Source organism: Natrix helvetica (assembly GCF_964273705.1).
Source record: "Natrix helvetica genome assembly, chromosome: Z".
In the NCBI taxonomy this organism is placed as follows: domain Eukaryota; kingdom Metazoa; phylum Chordata; class Lepidosauria; order Squamata; family Natricidae; genus Natrix; species Natrix helvetica.
The window spans coordinates 101,397,838-101,414,695 of NC_138554.1; the positions used below are offsets into that span (position 1 = coordinate 101,397,838).

Sequence of the window (16,858 nt, forward strand, 5' to 3'; positions counted from 1 at the left end):
TTGGCTCATGTTTTTGAAGAAGGCTGATGACAGTAATTGCAGTAAAAATTTATAAGATCAAGCCTGACCCATCATAACCGATTGTGTTTCTGCTTTAGATAAATACTACCAGTGAAGTTCTCATTACTGGTAGAGGGTAGTTTAACTCTTTGGTATATTTTAATAAGTTTTTAAATTATTTGGTTTAATATGTACACACCCCAAATTTCAGGTCAACTAAGAGGTCATGTAAATTGAATATATATATATATATATGATTGTTTCTAATTTTAATCCATTTCTTCTGTTTGGTCGATATTGGGAAATAGACAGGATCTTTTGGAAGATCCTATTTAACTGCCCAAATCCTTATATCGGGTGATATAATTGAGTTAGTCCAGAGCTTTCACCAATTTATCCAGGAAGGGCAAAATTGGAGTAGCTGTATTAGGAAAACTATAAATAATGATAGCATGCTATTCATCTCACTATGTAATGAGTACTTCATATTTAAAATATTTGCTACAGAGCAGTTGACGAATTTATCATTTGGTTGTATATCATGTCCATACCATTAGGTTGGCTCTTTTTGTTGTCCATGTTGAGTTTATATAAATGACATTTCAAGGTTTTGTTGTTTGAGAGTTAAAAACAAAGGAATTCATTAAGTATTCATCTGTTCTAATAAGCAGCATGGTAATAAGATTATGTGGGTAAATTACAGAAAACAAAAGTATTTCAATTACAGTAAATCCAGACATTTGATTGGTGTGAAAACTACTTTGAACATTTTGCAAAATTGGTATATGCATATTAGCTAATACCCCACTTTTTATTTATAGAAATTATTGGAGGTGTTAAACTGAAATGAAACCGATAAGGCCAGCACAAGACCATGCATTAATTTGCATATTTGGCCATTTAGTAGCCCTAATGAATGTATTTTTCCTGTAAACAAAATTATTATTGTTTACAAAGTAATACTTTAGCAATTGTATATATAATTATTCTGTTCAATAAGGCAGTAGGTTTTATTGGTTTGCAAAGTGTGAGTCATAATCCTAACGATTTTCTTGCTTCTCTAAATTTCTCATTATATCTCGGAGCGTCTTATTTAACAGAACAATACAGAGGTAGTTGAATCCATATACAACATTAATAATAATGATGTTCATTTGTATCTTATGCTAAAGCATTGTAGTTAACAGTATATCCTGATTCACAAAGCTAACCAATTCTGATTCATTTATTAAAACACAGAGAAATAACTACATGGTTTACTATTATGTAGGATTCTTTTTTTATATATACATAGTTACAAACTGACAAATGAGGCTCTGCAAGTTCCTAAATGGAATGCAAATCTCAAGGTTAAGAGAAAGCTGAAATTAGTGTTTTATGATTGTTACTGTTGTCAGCAGGAGTTTTGAAGGTCTGAGGGTAAAGCAAGAATAGTTCTGAGGACAGGCAGACTTTTGTAGTGACATTGAGCTGAAAGGGATGAAAATATTTTTTTCTGAGTTTTCTCTAAGAGATTCAGGTTATTTATCTTTGTATCACTTTTGGCTTATTGATTTATTAGTGATATTTTGCTTTTAAGAACATAATTTTCTGGACCATTTTATTATTAAGATAAGAACATTTTTCTGTGAATATACTAGTATCACTATAGTAATATCACTATTACTAGTATTTCTTTTTCTTTTCAAGCAAGTTTGATCTAATGGTTAAAGCTCCAGGCTACAAACCAGGAGACTGTGAGCTCTCGTCTAGTTTTAGACATGAAACCAGCTGGGTGACTTTGGGCTAAACACTGCTTCAGCCCAATCACTTCACGGGGTTGTTGTTATGGGGAAAATAGAAAGAGATACGAGTATTAGATACCTTGGTGTTAGGTATAAGAATAATAAAGATGGAACAAGAAAACAGAGAGAGACAGAAATAAACTTATGATGTTTCAAGTGTTCTTCACAGATTGTTAGGGCATCCAGTTTGTTGAATATAGGTTTGAATAAAGTGTACATTAATGATCATGCAGTTAGGTGACTTCGGGCCAGACACTCTCCTTCAGTCTCAGAATCTATTCATGATATAATTGGTGATTAAAAGCAGGATAAATAAATTATGGATAAATGTAATCTTGTAGGGAATTAAAGAACCTGTGGAAAACTTGTTTAAAATATTCATTTATCAATGGTAATTTGGACTGGAGTTTTGTTGCTACATGATGTGGTAATAAAACACAACATGACTGGGGTGCATAGCGAAAGAAATCATTGCACTTCTGGTTGCTGTCATTAAGTGAATCATTGCCAGTTACCAAAGTAATGTTGTTATGTACATGTACATGCTTGAGACCTCCTGTTGGTTTCCCCATTGACAGGAAGTTGGCAGAAAAGGTTTCAAGTGGCAATCACAGGACTCCAGAGTACTGGGATGTCATAATTGCAAGCTGGGCATCAAATTGTAATATGCTTGTTCTGCATTGTTTTGATTTCTCCCCTCATCCTACTTAACATAAACCTCCTAACATCTTAGGATTTACTACTAAATTCACATGTGGCATTTGATTCCAAAAACATGTGGCACACCCACTTTAGGGTAGACTTTATTTCTGAGTTGGTTTTTCAGACTCTGTAGTATTTCAAAGAGTAAACAGGATCATGACAGAAGCAAAATGGATTCCTTAATTAAATGCAATTAAGTATCATTATTCCCCATGTTTTCCTACTTTCTTATATCTGATTTAAATTACTACATTTGGCAAAACGTCTGGAGCAGTTTTATTGTTTATTGTTGCATTTATATTCTAACTTTTTATAAGTTTAAAGTGAGGTTTTCTGTTCATTGCCTCTGGTGAGATTGACTAAGAAAGAATAATTGATCAGAATCACCCAATGAATTCTGCAATCTAGGGAGTAACTTGAATTTGGAGCTTCTTGATAATAAGCACAATTTCTTTATCACTATACTATCAATATGAAAAGACATCTGGTGTCTTCTCTAGATCCTTAAATTGTGTCTATATGCACATAGAGACATGTATATCAAAATGCTGCTAGTTATCTTTCACAGACACTTGATAATATCTCCATTCAAAACATTTATTTTTATAGACTGTCATGTCTGAAACAACAAAAATCATACACATATACATATCTTTTTAAACCTAACATACTTTAATAGTTATATGTTATACATACAAAGAAGGGTGGAGTGTATGAAATAGAAGCTTAGGCTGTTATTTTTAGGAATGACTCTCTTGCTCTCCATCCTTTTCCAGGGCTGTTCTTGGCTAACTTTCCAATGAATTTGTAACTTTTACTGTGGTTCTCTTATGTAACAGGAAACAAGTTGACGGGAACAAACGCACTGCCTGCATATCAGCTGCATCCATAATAGCAGCTTACTTAGTTCAGCATTGCCTCTGCTATGTTAAGCAGATAGCATCGCATAGAAAGAGGAGATTGTGTTCGTTCGGTGCCTCTTTTGTTTTTTAAAGCAAGAAACAACAGTTTGCTCAGCATAAAATTGGGACAATTCAGAGGGTGAAATGGAAAAGATGAGTTTTTGGTAAAATTCAAAGTTTGTGACTGTCATGTCCTGGGACTGTGGATTTAAATATCTTTTTCCTTTTCCACCAACATTGAAGGCGGGAGTTATGTGCAAGCTTCAAGAACGAGAAGATATTGGGCACATCGAACTTGTCCAGAAATTTGCAAAAGAAAATTGTCATGTTTCACAGGCAAACAAAAGAGAACCAGGGAATACAGACCAGGTAGGACATTTTCCCATTTTTTCTCAAATAGTAAAGTAATTGGACACAGTCCAAGAATGATTCATAGTAGAGTCAATGAAGTTGAATTTTAAATGTAATTAAAGGGAGGGAGAGGGAGGGAGGGAGGGAGGGAAGGAGAGAGATTTAATGATAATCGATGGCATTTCATATCTTTAAATGATACTCATAATTTACTTTTTGCATCTGGATTTTTTTTCAGTTTCTTCCCCCTACACAATGACAGTGGACTTTCAACCAAACTTTCCAACTTGGCACCTTCCAGATGTGTTAGGTGCTAGGATGAGGAAGAGTTTTCTTGAGCTGTTTATATTAATAGATATAAAATAATGCTTCTGAAGTGTTCCAGCTATCTACTTGATATGATGGCATGATTATACTGGCTAGGAATTTAAGAATTATAGTCTCAGGGACATGGTCCAAGTTTAAAAAGCCTGAATTAAATTACTTGTAACTCACATGATACTCAAAACGATTCTGCTTAACATTTAAACTAAAGATATGTGGTAATTACACTAACTATTGATTACCAATATAAGATGGGTTTATTTTATTTTTTTGTTTAGGAAATCCATTCAAGATGTTAGGTATTTTAAGAAGTTTTACATTCTTGAAAAATGTGATGGACTCTGTATTCTTGCATACTGACAGTTCCTGCAAAATATTGTTACTTAAGTTTGAATCCCAGGCATTTAAATTGAAGCAGTCTATCATCTTCTCTCAGTTAAGAGATCATTTTTCCTATGATGCTTGAATCTTGTCCTTCTTATTAATACATTTAATTAATCGGTGGCGGTTGAGACCCCCAAACTTTTAGTGATGGGGGATTTTAATCTGCCGTCGATGGGAGAAGCGTCTGAGGGGGTTCGGGAGTTCATGGCTTCCATGACAGCCATGGACCTGACCCAGTTAATTCAGGGCCCTACTCACGAGGGAGGCCACACCCTGGACCTTGTTTTTGTCTCTGGCCAGTGGACGAGTGATCTGGGAATAGGGGATCTAGACACTATTCCCCTGTCATGGTCGGATCACTCACTTCTCCGGCTGGACTTCCCTGGTGCCACCCCCCGCCGCGAGGAGGCGGAACTGGAAGGTATTAGATGGTTCCGCCCCAAGCGCCTGATGGAACCGGATAGGTTCCAGACGGAACTTGGGCCACCTACTGTGGACCTGACCCGCCCCCGAGTGGAGGACCTGGTAGACGCATGGAATAGTGCGACTACCGGGGCCCTAGACCGGGTGGCGCCTTTGCGGCCTCTCTTGCGGCGACGAACCACCCTGGCACCTTGGTTTACCGAGGAGCTAAGGGTGATGAAACGCCACAAGAGACGCCTAGAGAGTCGTTGGAGATCCTCCCGTTCCGAATTTGACCGAGCACAGGTACGAGCATATTTGAAGACGTACCTTGTGGCATTAAGAGCGGCCAAACGTCAACATTGTGCCGCTCTTATTGCGTCTGCAGATAACCGCCCTGCTGCCCTGTTTCGGGTGACCCGTTCCCTCTTGTTTGAGAGACCACGGGAAGCCCCATTACAGGGCAGAGCAGAGGAGTTTGGGAATTATCTACAGGATAAAGTCGCTCAAATCCGGATGGGATGGACCCCTTTCAGTGATTCAGTAGAGACGCCCGTTGCGAGTCTTGAGGGACCGCTTTGGGAGGAGTTCGACTCGGTTGCCATCGAGGATTTGGACAGGTTGCGTGGACGTCTGCGACCTACCACATGTTTATTGGACCCGTGTCCCTCCTGGCTTGTACTGGCATCCTGGGAGGTTACGCGCGACTGGCTCCTGGGCCTGGTGAACGCCTCGCTGGGTGAGGGTTCTCTACCGGCCGCCTTGAAAGAGGCGGTGGTGAGGCCCCTGCTCAAGAAGCCTTCCCTGGACCCAACGGACCTAGTCAATTATCGTCCAGTCTCCAACCTTCCTTTTTTAGCGAAGGTTGTAGAGAGTGTGGTAGCACAGCAGTTCCCACGTCACCTGGAGGAAAATGATTATCTAGACCCGCGCCAGTCCGGCTTCCGACCCGGGCACAGCACAGAGACGGCCTTGGTCGCATTGGTTGATGATCTCTGGAGGGCCAGAGATAGGGGTTGTTCCTCTATCCTGGTCCTATTAGATCTCTCGGCGGCGTTCGATACCATCGACCATGGTATCCTGTTGCACCGGCTAGAGGGGCTGGGAGTCAGGGGCACCGTCTTACGGTGGTTTGGCTCCTACCTCTCTGATCGGACGCAACGTGTGTTGACAGGGGAGCAGAGTTCGACCCGGAGGCCACTCACATGTGGAGTGCCACAGGGATCGGTACTCTCGCCTCTCCTGTTCAACACATATATGAAACCGCTGGGCGAGATCATCCGTGGTTTTGGGGTGGGATATCATCTGTATGCTGATGATACTCAGCTATACATTTCCACCCCGAACCACCCCAATGAGGCCGTCGAAATGATGTCCCGGTGTCTGGAGGCCGTACGGGTCTGGATGGATGGCAACCGACTAAAACTCAACCCTTCCAAGACGGAGTGGCTGTGGCTTCCGGCCTCCCGGTTCAACCAGGTGTTTCCATCTCTGGCCATCGGGGGCGTCCAACTAGCCCCCATGGAACAGGTGCGCAATTTGGGCGTCCTCCTGGATGCCCGGCTGTCCATGGATAACCATGTAACAGCCGTGGCAAGGGGGGCGTTCCATCAGGTCCGCCTGATGCGCCAATTGCGCCCCTTATTGGACCGGGATGCCCTACGCACAGTCACCCATGCGCTAGTGACGTCTCGCCTGGATTACTGCAATGCTCTCTACATGGGGCTTCCCTTGAGATGCACTCGGAGACTACAGTTGGTCCAGAACGCGGCCGCGCGGGTGATTATGGGGAGGACTAGGTACTCCCCTGTAACACCTCTCCTGCGCGAGCTGCACTGGCTTCCTGTGGTCTACCGAGTGCGTTTCAAGGTTTTGATTATGATCTTTAAAGCGCTTCATGGCACAGGGCCTAGTTATATGCAGGATCGCATCCTGCCCCACACATCCCTACGACCAATTCGCTCACACAGAGAGGGACTTCTCCGGGTGCCGTCCGCCAAACAGTGCCGGGGGGCGACACCCAGGAGCAGAGCCTTCTCTGTGGTGGGCCCAGCCCTGTGGAATGACCTCCCCCGTGACATCAGGATTACTTCCGATCTCCGCTCCTTCCGTGTACAGCTGAAGACCCACCTCTTTCAATTATCTGGCCTGGCTCAATCGTAATTATTCTTATTCCTCCTAACTGTTTTTAAATTGTATTTTAAACGTTAAATCTTAATTTTATATCGGGTTTTTACAATTGGGGTATTTTAATGCGGGTCTTTTAACTGTCTATATGATGTAAATTGTTTACCTCCCCCGAGTCCGTGTTTGTGTATCTGTATGTATGTTCTGTATGTACGTCTATGTGTTTTATATATTTTCTGTGTTTTATATGCCCCATTGTACGCCGCCCCGAGTCCTACTTGGAAAGGGAGCGGCTAATAAATTCAAACTTATTATTATTATTATTAATATACTAGGTTTTGAAGGATTTTATATCCCAATCATTTCTTATTATTGCCTATGTTGGTAGGGGCTGATGATAATTCAAAATAATGTTTATTAAGAGTATTTTTAGGATTAATTTTATATGAGCAGCATACTTGCATTACCGGGCAACACTGGAATAAATGTTTTCTGCAAATGTGATAGTGATGGCAAGGCGAATCTATTTTTAAATATTTAAAACTGGCAAAGGCCTGCAAGTTTTTAAAAAAAGATGAGTTAATCATATTTGGGAGTACATTGTGTTGTCTTGATCTCTAGAAAGGGACGTTTGTGGAGTCCTATTTCTATCTGCAAAGCAAAATGTCTTTGTGTTTACAGTATTCCACAAGCCCATGATTTCCCTTATCAACTTTTAGTGTGTTTTTTTCACTTGTTTTTTTCTGTCCCTTTCCCCCCAGTAATGCTGCTTGTTTATATTATTCCTATATTTATTTAATCACATTTGTATAACTGCCCAGCTCACATAGTGACTCTGGGAAGTATACACAATAAACAATCAAAATACATTAAATCATTAAAACATCCAATTGAAATTAAAAAATAAAATAAAAGCAAGATTAAAGAAAATAATCAGAGAATGGTGTTGAAATGTGCAAAATTGCATTTAGTTGACATATGGTCATCTAGGAGCCTCCATCTTGTCATAGTTTTAGGGCTTTCTGGAAGTCCGATAGGGTTGTGGTCAGCCTCACCTCGAGGAGGGGATGATGTTTCACAGAATGGGGGGGGGGGCATGACACAAATGGTTTTCCTTCTAGGTTCTACCAGATTAAACTCCCACAAAACTCACTGGAGCAGATAGAACAGGGAGATTTAACCGAGAAAAGGTCCCTCAAATATCCAATTCCATGCTATCCCACTATTATTTAATTTATTGGTTTTTTTTTTAATTGTCATGTTTTTGCAATGTGATAATTTTTGTTAAATTAATGCTGCTTTTACAGGATATTAAAAATAAGTTCATTAAAAACTACCAGAAACAAATCGAGTAGAGTACAGTGGAGTAATTGATAGTTTGTGTTATACACTTCCTCAAAACTGAGTTTCTGCAATAGTGGTATGATTACTTTTTAACCTTTGGTGGGAAACAATGCAAAAATAATACATAAACATTTAGAAACACATTTAAAAAACCCACTTAGCTTGCTTACTCAGGTGGTTTATGCTATGCTCTGAAATCATTTGGTACCAATGTGCAACAAATAATAATAAACCTGTGGCCAGTGCTGCAAAAAATGGCCAGTGAATGCTTCAATAATTTACATAATATGGGTCATAATTAGCATAATTTAAAAAGGAAAGGTAGTATCTAAAATATTTGAGAAGTGGTGGCACATTGAAAATGGAATTGGACAACTTGGATCTGCCATCTCAACTTCCCATAGTCGTGTCGCCATGCACTTGGTGCAGTCATCTCAGCATGGGACAAAATGCCATGTGCAACTTGCAATGGGACAATTCTACAGCACCTCCCTTCACTGGACGCAGCCATTGGCTTGTTGTGACAGACTACATCTCTGGATCTGAGTTCCCATGGGCACATCTGCTCATTGGTCAGAGCACGTCTGTTCTGCATGGCTAACTGCTGTGTCAAACTTGCTTCCTGCATGAGAGGTGCATGCCCATGCCACATTCAGCCATTTATTTTTCTCTGCAGGCACTCATGGGAGAGTGGCATCCAATCTCGGCATTGCAGATCTCTCTTTCACCACGCTGCCCTGATGGCTCCCAGGCAGAGAGAGGGCAAGCAGGGACAGTGATGGCTGACTCAGTGATTTGAATTGTCCTGCATCACGTTTTCTGTGGTGATTTGTCCTTTGCCCAGATGGTTGAGCCAAGGTGGCTGTGATGACATGGCTGTGGCAAGATGGTGGTGCCGAGAGGTCATTGTCAATATGTCATAGATCCTAACTGAAAGTAACATAAATAAATAATGTATATTGGTCCCAAACGGTGAGATGATTTATGGCTAAACTTTTGAAACTTTAGTTGGTTCCAGATACTTGCAAGAACCCATAAAATTGTATAAAACTATATCAATGATTCTCAGCTCAATTGCATTAAAAAGTTTCAAGTCTTTTAGAAAGTCTCAACAAATCGAATGTGGTTTGACACATCACATTTGTTAATTGATTTGATATTTATAATCTCATATATAACCTACATCTGCATAACTACCCAATTTTCTCCTTCCTTTTCCTCCCTCCAATTCATCCCAATTTAAATTGGGATGAATTGTGGTTCTTGAAAGCTTGTGCCTTTTATTAACATTTATTGTCTGAAAAAGAACTGATAGATTTTAATTTTCACCTCATTAGATATTCAGTATTAATTATGCACCATGGCATATTGAAATTTGTTTTGAAGAAAAATATTATTGAAATTGCTGAACTTAGCTATCAGACAACATTAGAAGAACAGTTTGTTTTATTTATTTTTTCTCACACTGTATTTGGAAACAATGGTTGCCTTATTTTGCTTCCTTATGGAAGAAGTAGCATTTGAAATAGCTGACAAATAAAAATACTTAAAACTTATAATTGCATTGTTAGATAAAGTGTTTTTTGCTTCCAGTTTTTTATGTATATTTGTAAATTTAGTATATGTGCTACCCAAGCACGCTCTATATTTGTAAATTGGAAATATCTTTTTCTGCTATATACTAATTTCCCAGAAACCAAACCAAAACCGTTAGAATCCTAGAAACATAGAACGTGCATAATATTCACCTATTCTTTTCTTTCTGTCACACAAAATTTTTGTGGCAAATTGGAGAAATAACTTTCCATAAATAAAGCATTTAGCTTTTACTATACAAACACAGGAAATGAAATCACACTTAAGGACATAGGATTGCTTCATTTGTTTGTGTGACTTTGGATGAAAAATTATCTCTTTGCTGATCTACTGTATTGTATCTTTTAAACAATTTGTGTCATCTTTCTTTAACCTTGTGCTCTATGGATGTTTTGGTATTACAATGCCTGAAATTTTCAGTTAACTTAATTATAAATTTGAGAATTATAGTTGTAACTGTCACTGTTCCGGCATTCAGCCAGGAATTCAAACAGAGCCAAAGATGGTTAATTGTAATACTTTATCCAAGAAACTGGGATAACTGGCACAGAGTGACAATTAGGAAAAAAAAACCCATATATTATATAGCGTCTACTCCACCCTCACAGCTCCACCCACGGGCCATGTCCCACAACCCCCCACTGCTCATGTGGCATCCTCTATTGATGATCCTGCAGATCAGACTAGGCATGCTGCGGATGCACTAAGACAATCAGATTCTAAGCAGGTCTGGGTTTTAGGCATTAGTATAAAACTTTAAATTGAGTTCAGAAAGTATATGTCTTATTTTTTACTACAGGCATCCTGTACATTCCATTGGTTTCCATTCCATTAGCCTAATTTATTTTGCAGCAGTTGCAACTTCTGGGACATTTTTTAAGCGTAGCATCACAAATCATCAGAATAGGGTTCAATTAATTAATTAATTAATTAATTAATTAATTTTCTATAGCTGCTCAAGTCAACTAAGTGACCAACTAAGTGAACTACAGTTCATTTAGTGACATTACAATGGCATTTTTCACACTTCTAACTTTTGTAGCACCCCCATGCTCATGTGATCAAAAATCAGACACTTGGCAACTGGTTCATACCTATGAGCATTGCTGTGTCCCAAGCTCACATGATCCCCTTTTGTGACCTTTTGACAAGAAAAGTCAATGGGGTTCACTTAATAACCGTGTGATTAATTTAACATTGATTAACTTAGCAACCATGGCAAGAAAGGTTGTAAAATGTGGCAAAACGCAATAAATGTCTCACTTAACAGCATAATTTTTGAGCTCAATTGTGGTTGTAAGTCGAGAAAGTTGTTGAGACTCAGATTTTGTCATGAGAGAGGCTATAAAGCAGAGCCCTTGAGTTAAGTCACACTTCAGCCATGAAATACCAGCTGGGTGACTTTGAGCCAGTCACTCCCTCTCAGCCAACCCACTGCACACTGGGGGAGAAAGTGTGTGGTGTATGTATTTGCCACCTTAAATTATTTGTAAAAATAATAAATTAATAAAAAATAGAGATTTTTAAGATATGTCAACAATCAGTAGTTGCCCAGCCTCAAAGCAGCATAGGATGATAAATGAAAGGGGGGGGGGAGGGATGACGGACCTTCAGTTCCAGAAATAATAATAAAAAAAAGGTCCCTATCTTTATGTTTACAGATCTGTAACCATTTTAGAGATATCTTCAAAATTCAGAGTCCCAAACGTGCTTTTCAAAAGGCAACTGGACAGAAATGTCCCACTTCTTGGATGAGAAGTGAAACATTGTGAAGAAAATAAATAAATAAGAAAGACAAGTAGCCTTTTGAAAAGTACCTTTGGGAAACAACCATGACCTGGATGACTGAAAGCCTTCACAGACGTTCAAGATCTAGAGCTTAATCAAGCTGGGCCAAATCAAGTATCAATAAACAAATCTAATGCTGCATATTAATAACATACTTTCTGATAATTATTCAGTGAGAAACATATGAAACAATAATACTCCGTGCTTTGAAAGCAAAGTAATGTATGCAACATTAGCATAAGTAGCAATTCTACTTAATTTACATAATTAAGTCTGGCTGCAGAATTTGAGTTCTTCGAACAGAAATCAATGGTGTTTGACCATTTTATTAGCCTTGAGTTCAGTGTCATGCATAAAGAAGAATTACATTTGCATGATGAGAAAACATTCATTTGGAGCAAGTTACAGATTTGATATCTGACACTGAATATACAGTAAGAAATATTTAAAATTGAAATTGTATTATGTTTGATTTCATTTGCTATGCATTTTAAACCCTGAGCAAGTAATACCTGTAATATTTTTAAGTTATAGGTGAAAGTACTATTCTGAACATAAAGATCACTATATTTTGAAGGCATTGCTATTCTTTTTAATTAATTTGCTATTTATGAAGGAGAGCAGTAAATTATAATATTGCTTTCATTTATTCAGCTGTTGAATAAAACTTACTATACACATAACTTGCTAATAATACATTTGTTAGAATCTTTGTCAAGAGAATCGGGCTCAATGTGCACTTGTAATTATGTGATTTCTGCTCTTGTTCTTCTGCTTAGCTAAGGTGACCAACCGTCCTCCTTTAGGGAGGACAGTCCTTCTTTTGTAAGTTCTGTCCTCCCTCGAAAAGTGTCCTCCTACATGTCCTCCTTTTCGATATTTGAAGACTAATCTGTTGCGTGTTATATGACGTATTTGTATTTGACATGACAATTCGTCAAGACTCGGTATAGTGCGGTATAAGACGCGATTATGAGACGCATGCGCTCCGCACGGGAGACCTTGAGAGAGAGAGACGCGTGCAAGTGGCTTTGTTTACTTCTTACCGAAACACAACATGGCACATACGCACACAGTAGACTCACGGCACGTCGGCAATTGAATGACTCACGGTAATTATTTCTTTCTCAGTGAATATTCAATTATACAGACGTAAGTACAATTCACGTTTTATTAAACTGTTTTTAATGGTGTTTTTTTAATTGATCGCAAGTATATTGAACAGATATTGAATCTTGTGTTGAATTTTTATCTAAAGAAATGCGAGACATTAAAATAGACGACAATTGTCTCTTTGAAGAAATTAGAAGACTGAATGTATATTTAAATTCTGAAAAATTAATACAATGGGAAAATCAACATGTTGAAATTGATAAAAGATGGGTGGATATTTTCAGCCATTTCAAAAATGAACATATTCCATGTGAACATTTATTTATACTTGTTCAATTTACGTTGTGCTGCCCTGGAACTAATGCAGCAGTTGAAAGAGTTTTTTTCAATTGCCAATGATTTTTCGACAAGTGAGAAATCGAGATTGAATGTTGATACTCTAGCTGCAGCACTTGCTGTAAAATTCAATATGAAGGATATTTCTTGTTCAGATATTTCCAATATATTGTTAGAAGATGATACATTGACAAAAATATTAATTCAATGGAAAAGTACTTATTTAAATAATAATTAACAGGCATGTAAGCATAATTACAATATAAAATGTTGCAAATGTTTTTATTATGCATATATCATATTTTAGTGTATTATTGTTGCAATGAATAAAATATTTCTTTTATTTACGATATATTTTTTCCAATTTATTTGTCCTCCTTTTCATTGTAAAAAAGTTGGTCACCTTAGCTTAGCTAGAACTTGCTACAAGAGGAAGTGACTCGTAAATTAATTCCCCTGAAAGTCCCCGAGGGTTTACTCTTTATCCAATTCTAGGGTCTCTTTTAACTGTTTTACACTTGTTCTTAAACGTTAACTTTAAAATATATTTTCTTTGATTTGCATAAATGATCTAGGTGCATCATGAAAACATTTGTTATAAATGGCCTATTATGTTGCTCTACAAATTATTTACCTTTAATTTCTCCAATCTCTGTGTGAGATTTCTGTAAGAAGTAAGACATTTTTTGGTGAAAATAACATTAAAAAATATAATTTTAATTATTTAGGAATTAATGCAAGAAGGTGTGATAGTATAGCTTTAAATAAAACTCATTTAAAAAGCTAGTTGATATGAAATATTATTTCGATCAAAGTTTTGCATCCAGCGAACAGCTGTTTATATCAATACAGGTTTGTGCCTATTATAGAAGACAATATTTGTTATGTAAATTTCCTATGAATTAACACTTCAATCTGTCACATAATGAACAATTTCTCTGTATCTTGATATCTCTATTTGGATTGTTGATTCTACCTGTTTTCTTCTCTTTACAGTATTCAAGTGACAATAAAATAAACAAATTACTGAAACAACTGATTAGATTTGAACATAAGAAAAATGCATATGTTGAAAATGCATATTAGTAATTTTGTATATAATAACAATATTTGATAAAGGCAAACTTTCATATTTGTATGAAATTGTAATTGTAAACTTTCAGAAAACTGGGGAAGATTAGGGGGAAAATCTCAGAGTTACTGTTAGTCACAATATTCAGTAATGATATACAGTGATTTTATTATCGCAAGATTTCAGAGCAGAAGACAAACTTCTTTAAGCAAATGAGCAGGACACTTTCCCGAAGGGCTAATTTTTAATATTCACTCACATTGTACTGTATACATTGTTATACAGTACACATAGGCATTTTCATGTTAGAGAGGAAATTTAAGACTATTAAATCTTGCATGATTTCACTAAAATAGTATTAAACATTTGCCCCTTGAAGCTTTGTATGTATGTTTTGCAGGCTTTTTGAAAATGTGTGTATAACCAATTGGAAGTTCTATGTGAGCGGGCACAACACATAGAATAACTTTCTAAGTGATTTAGCAAATGATTCAAAAATTGCTGCTGCTACAAGGAACACATTTTCAGAAATCCTGCAAAACTTCCATGCTCTCTCTTGCTTCTTCCAGAGAAACTCAAAGTTTAAATCTAAGTGGTACCCAATATATGAGAAGTCATTGATTTGTGTAAGAGGCTAATTGCCTGTCCATTATTCTTGCAGAAGAGACTGATAACATTGCTGTGTGTTGCAGCATTCAATTTCCTGAGTAAAGGAAATCCTGCATTCAAATAATAGTGACCTGTCACTTTATACATCACTCTTTTTGTATAATAAAGGAAGGGTGGGAAAATGTGCACATTCTCAAACTGCTTTTAATCTCATTACCTGTCAATGTTTTCTGGATATCAAAATTGTAAACTGATGTAATGATAACTTTACCAGGCATGGGGCAAGTTAGATTGTTTCTGATTTGTATGAGAGTTGCTTCCTTTGGATTCCTATTAATAAAAATATAAGGCAATAGGCTAAAAGGTATATTGCAAACTAGAAAACCTATGTTCTGAATATACACACATTTATTAGGAATTGTTTGTTGCAACTTACTTTAAAAATATCTTAAACTAATTTTCCCTAGCAGACATAAAGTATTTTCTGAAAGAAAAACTTTTCAGTTCTAATTCAGAATATAAAAACTAGGTATCTTTAAAAAAATAGCTTCATTCTAAAGAAAAAACTAGTTTAGGATTGTTTTACCTTTTAATTGGCTACAGCTTTTATGAGAAGCTGTAAAAATGTAAGCTTATCAACTAAATGTTAATATCTAAGTATATTTCTACAGCTAAATTTTTGATGTACTTTTAGTCAGAAGAGACCAAATGAAATCAACTGGACTTAAGCAGTTGCTAGATTTAATACCCAGAAGGGATTAAGAATGTTGGTATGTAAGAATATTGACCTACTTTTAGGTAGGTATACAATCCCAGATTGAGTTTTGTATGAAACTCAGCTTTTTTAGCAATTTATTCAGTATGAAGTCACATTATAGATTGAAGTTTAAAAGGTTTCTAGGTAAGGTACATCAGCTTTTAATGAAGATGCCTTTTTTTCATAGTCGAATTCTGTAAAGTCTAATGTATCTTCCAGTCAAATAGGATGTCCATTGTCAGAATATGAGTATTATTCTATAGCTGTAATGGTGAAACTGTGGCATGTGTGCTCAGCTCCACTGCACATGTGTGTGTCTTCCCGCCAGCTGGTTTTTGGGTCTCTGCTGCGGGGGGGTGCATGTGGGAGACTCATGTGCATGTGTGTGTGTGTGTGGGGGTGCATGCATGCACAAGGTATGCGTGCCGTGCATGCATAGAGGGCAGAGCACATATGGGAGGAGTCACATACATGCACCGGGGCAGGAGGCACAAGGGGCCACATGCGCATATGCGGAGAGGTGGGGTGCACATAGGGGTCACACATGCTTGGGGTGGGATGCAGGAGTGGCATGAATGCATTGCACTTTGGGTACGCATGTGTGTCCCTTCAGCACTCAGTGACAAAAAGGTTAGCTACCACTGCTCTATAGCAACTAGCCCTTACGTGCATTCTATCTTTAAAACATTAAGGACTAGATGAATACCCGTGCTCTACTATGAAACTATGTGATCGGGCTTGATAAATCGACACTTAAGAGCTTGAAAATAAATGAGTAGTTATGATCGGCCTCTCCTCTCCCCTTCTCTCCCTCAGGCTTGCCCCATTGATCCTCTCCTATTCCCTTCTTTCCTTCAAGCGTGCCTCACAGAGGTCTCCCCTATCTTATCCCCTTCTCTCCCTCAGGCTGCCCCCATTGATCCCCTCCTATTCCCTTCCCTCCCTCAGGCTTGCCCCACAGAGGCCTCTCCTGTCTTATCCCTTTCCTCCCTCAGGCTACCTCCTTAGCATCAGAGCATTTTTCAGATGGGGAGGGCAAGTAAATGTCTAAACTCCAGCCCACAGGCCAGATAGTTCATGCACTGGCCACGCCCACACCCAAATGGCAGTTGGAACAGAATCTTTTTCAGGTAGGGATAGGGAGTAGAATGTCTAGCTCCTTAGCATCAGAGCATCTTAATAATAATATAAGCAATACTAATGATCTGATGGTCATTTTGAAAAATCCTTTCTTAACAAGCACCTAGAAGCCAAGTGGAGCATATGT

The 16,858-nt window shown here is 38.0% G+C and overlaps 1 protein-coding gene across 1 annotated transcript in view; it reads left to right on the plus strand.

Annotated features, from left to right (window-relative positions):
* The window catches only part of RAPGEF5 (Rap guanine nucleotide exchange factor 5), a 135,656-nt gene that overhangs the window by 52,524 nt on the left and 66,274 nt on the right, over nt 1-16,858 (plus strand). The window contains exon 9 of the mRNA XM_081971446.1: nt 3,632-3,757. Coding sequence (XP_081827572.1) covers nt 3,632-3,757 — 126 coding nt within the window. The remainder of the gene's footprint in view (nt 1-3,631; nt 3,758-16,858) is intronic.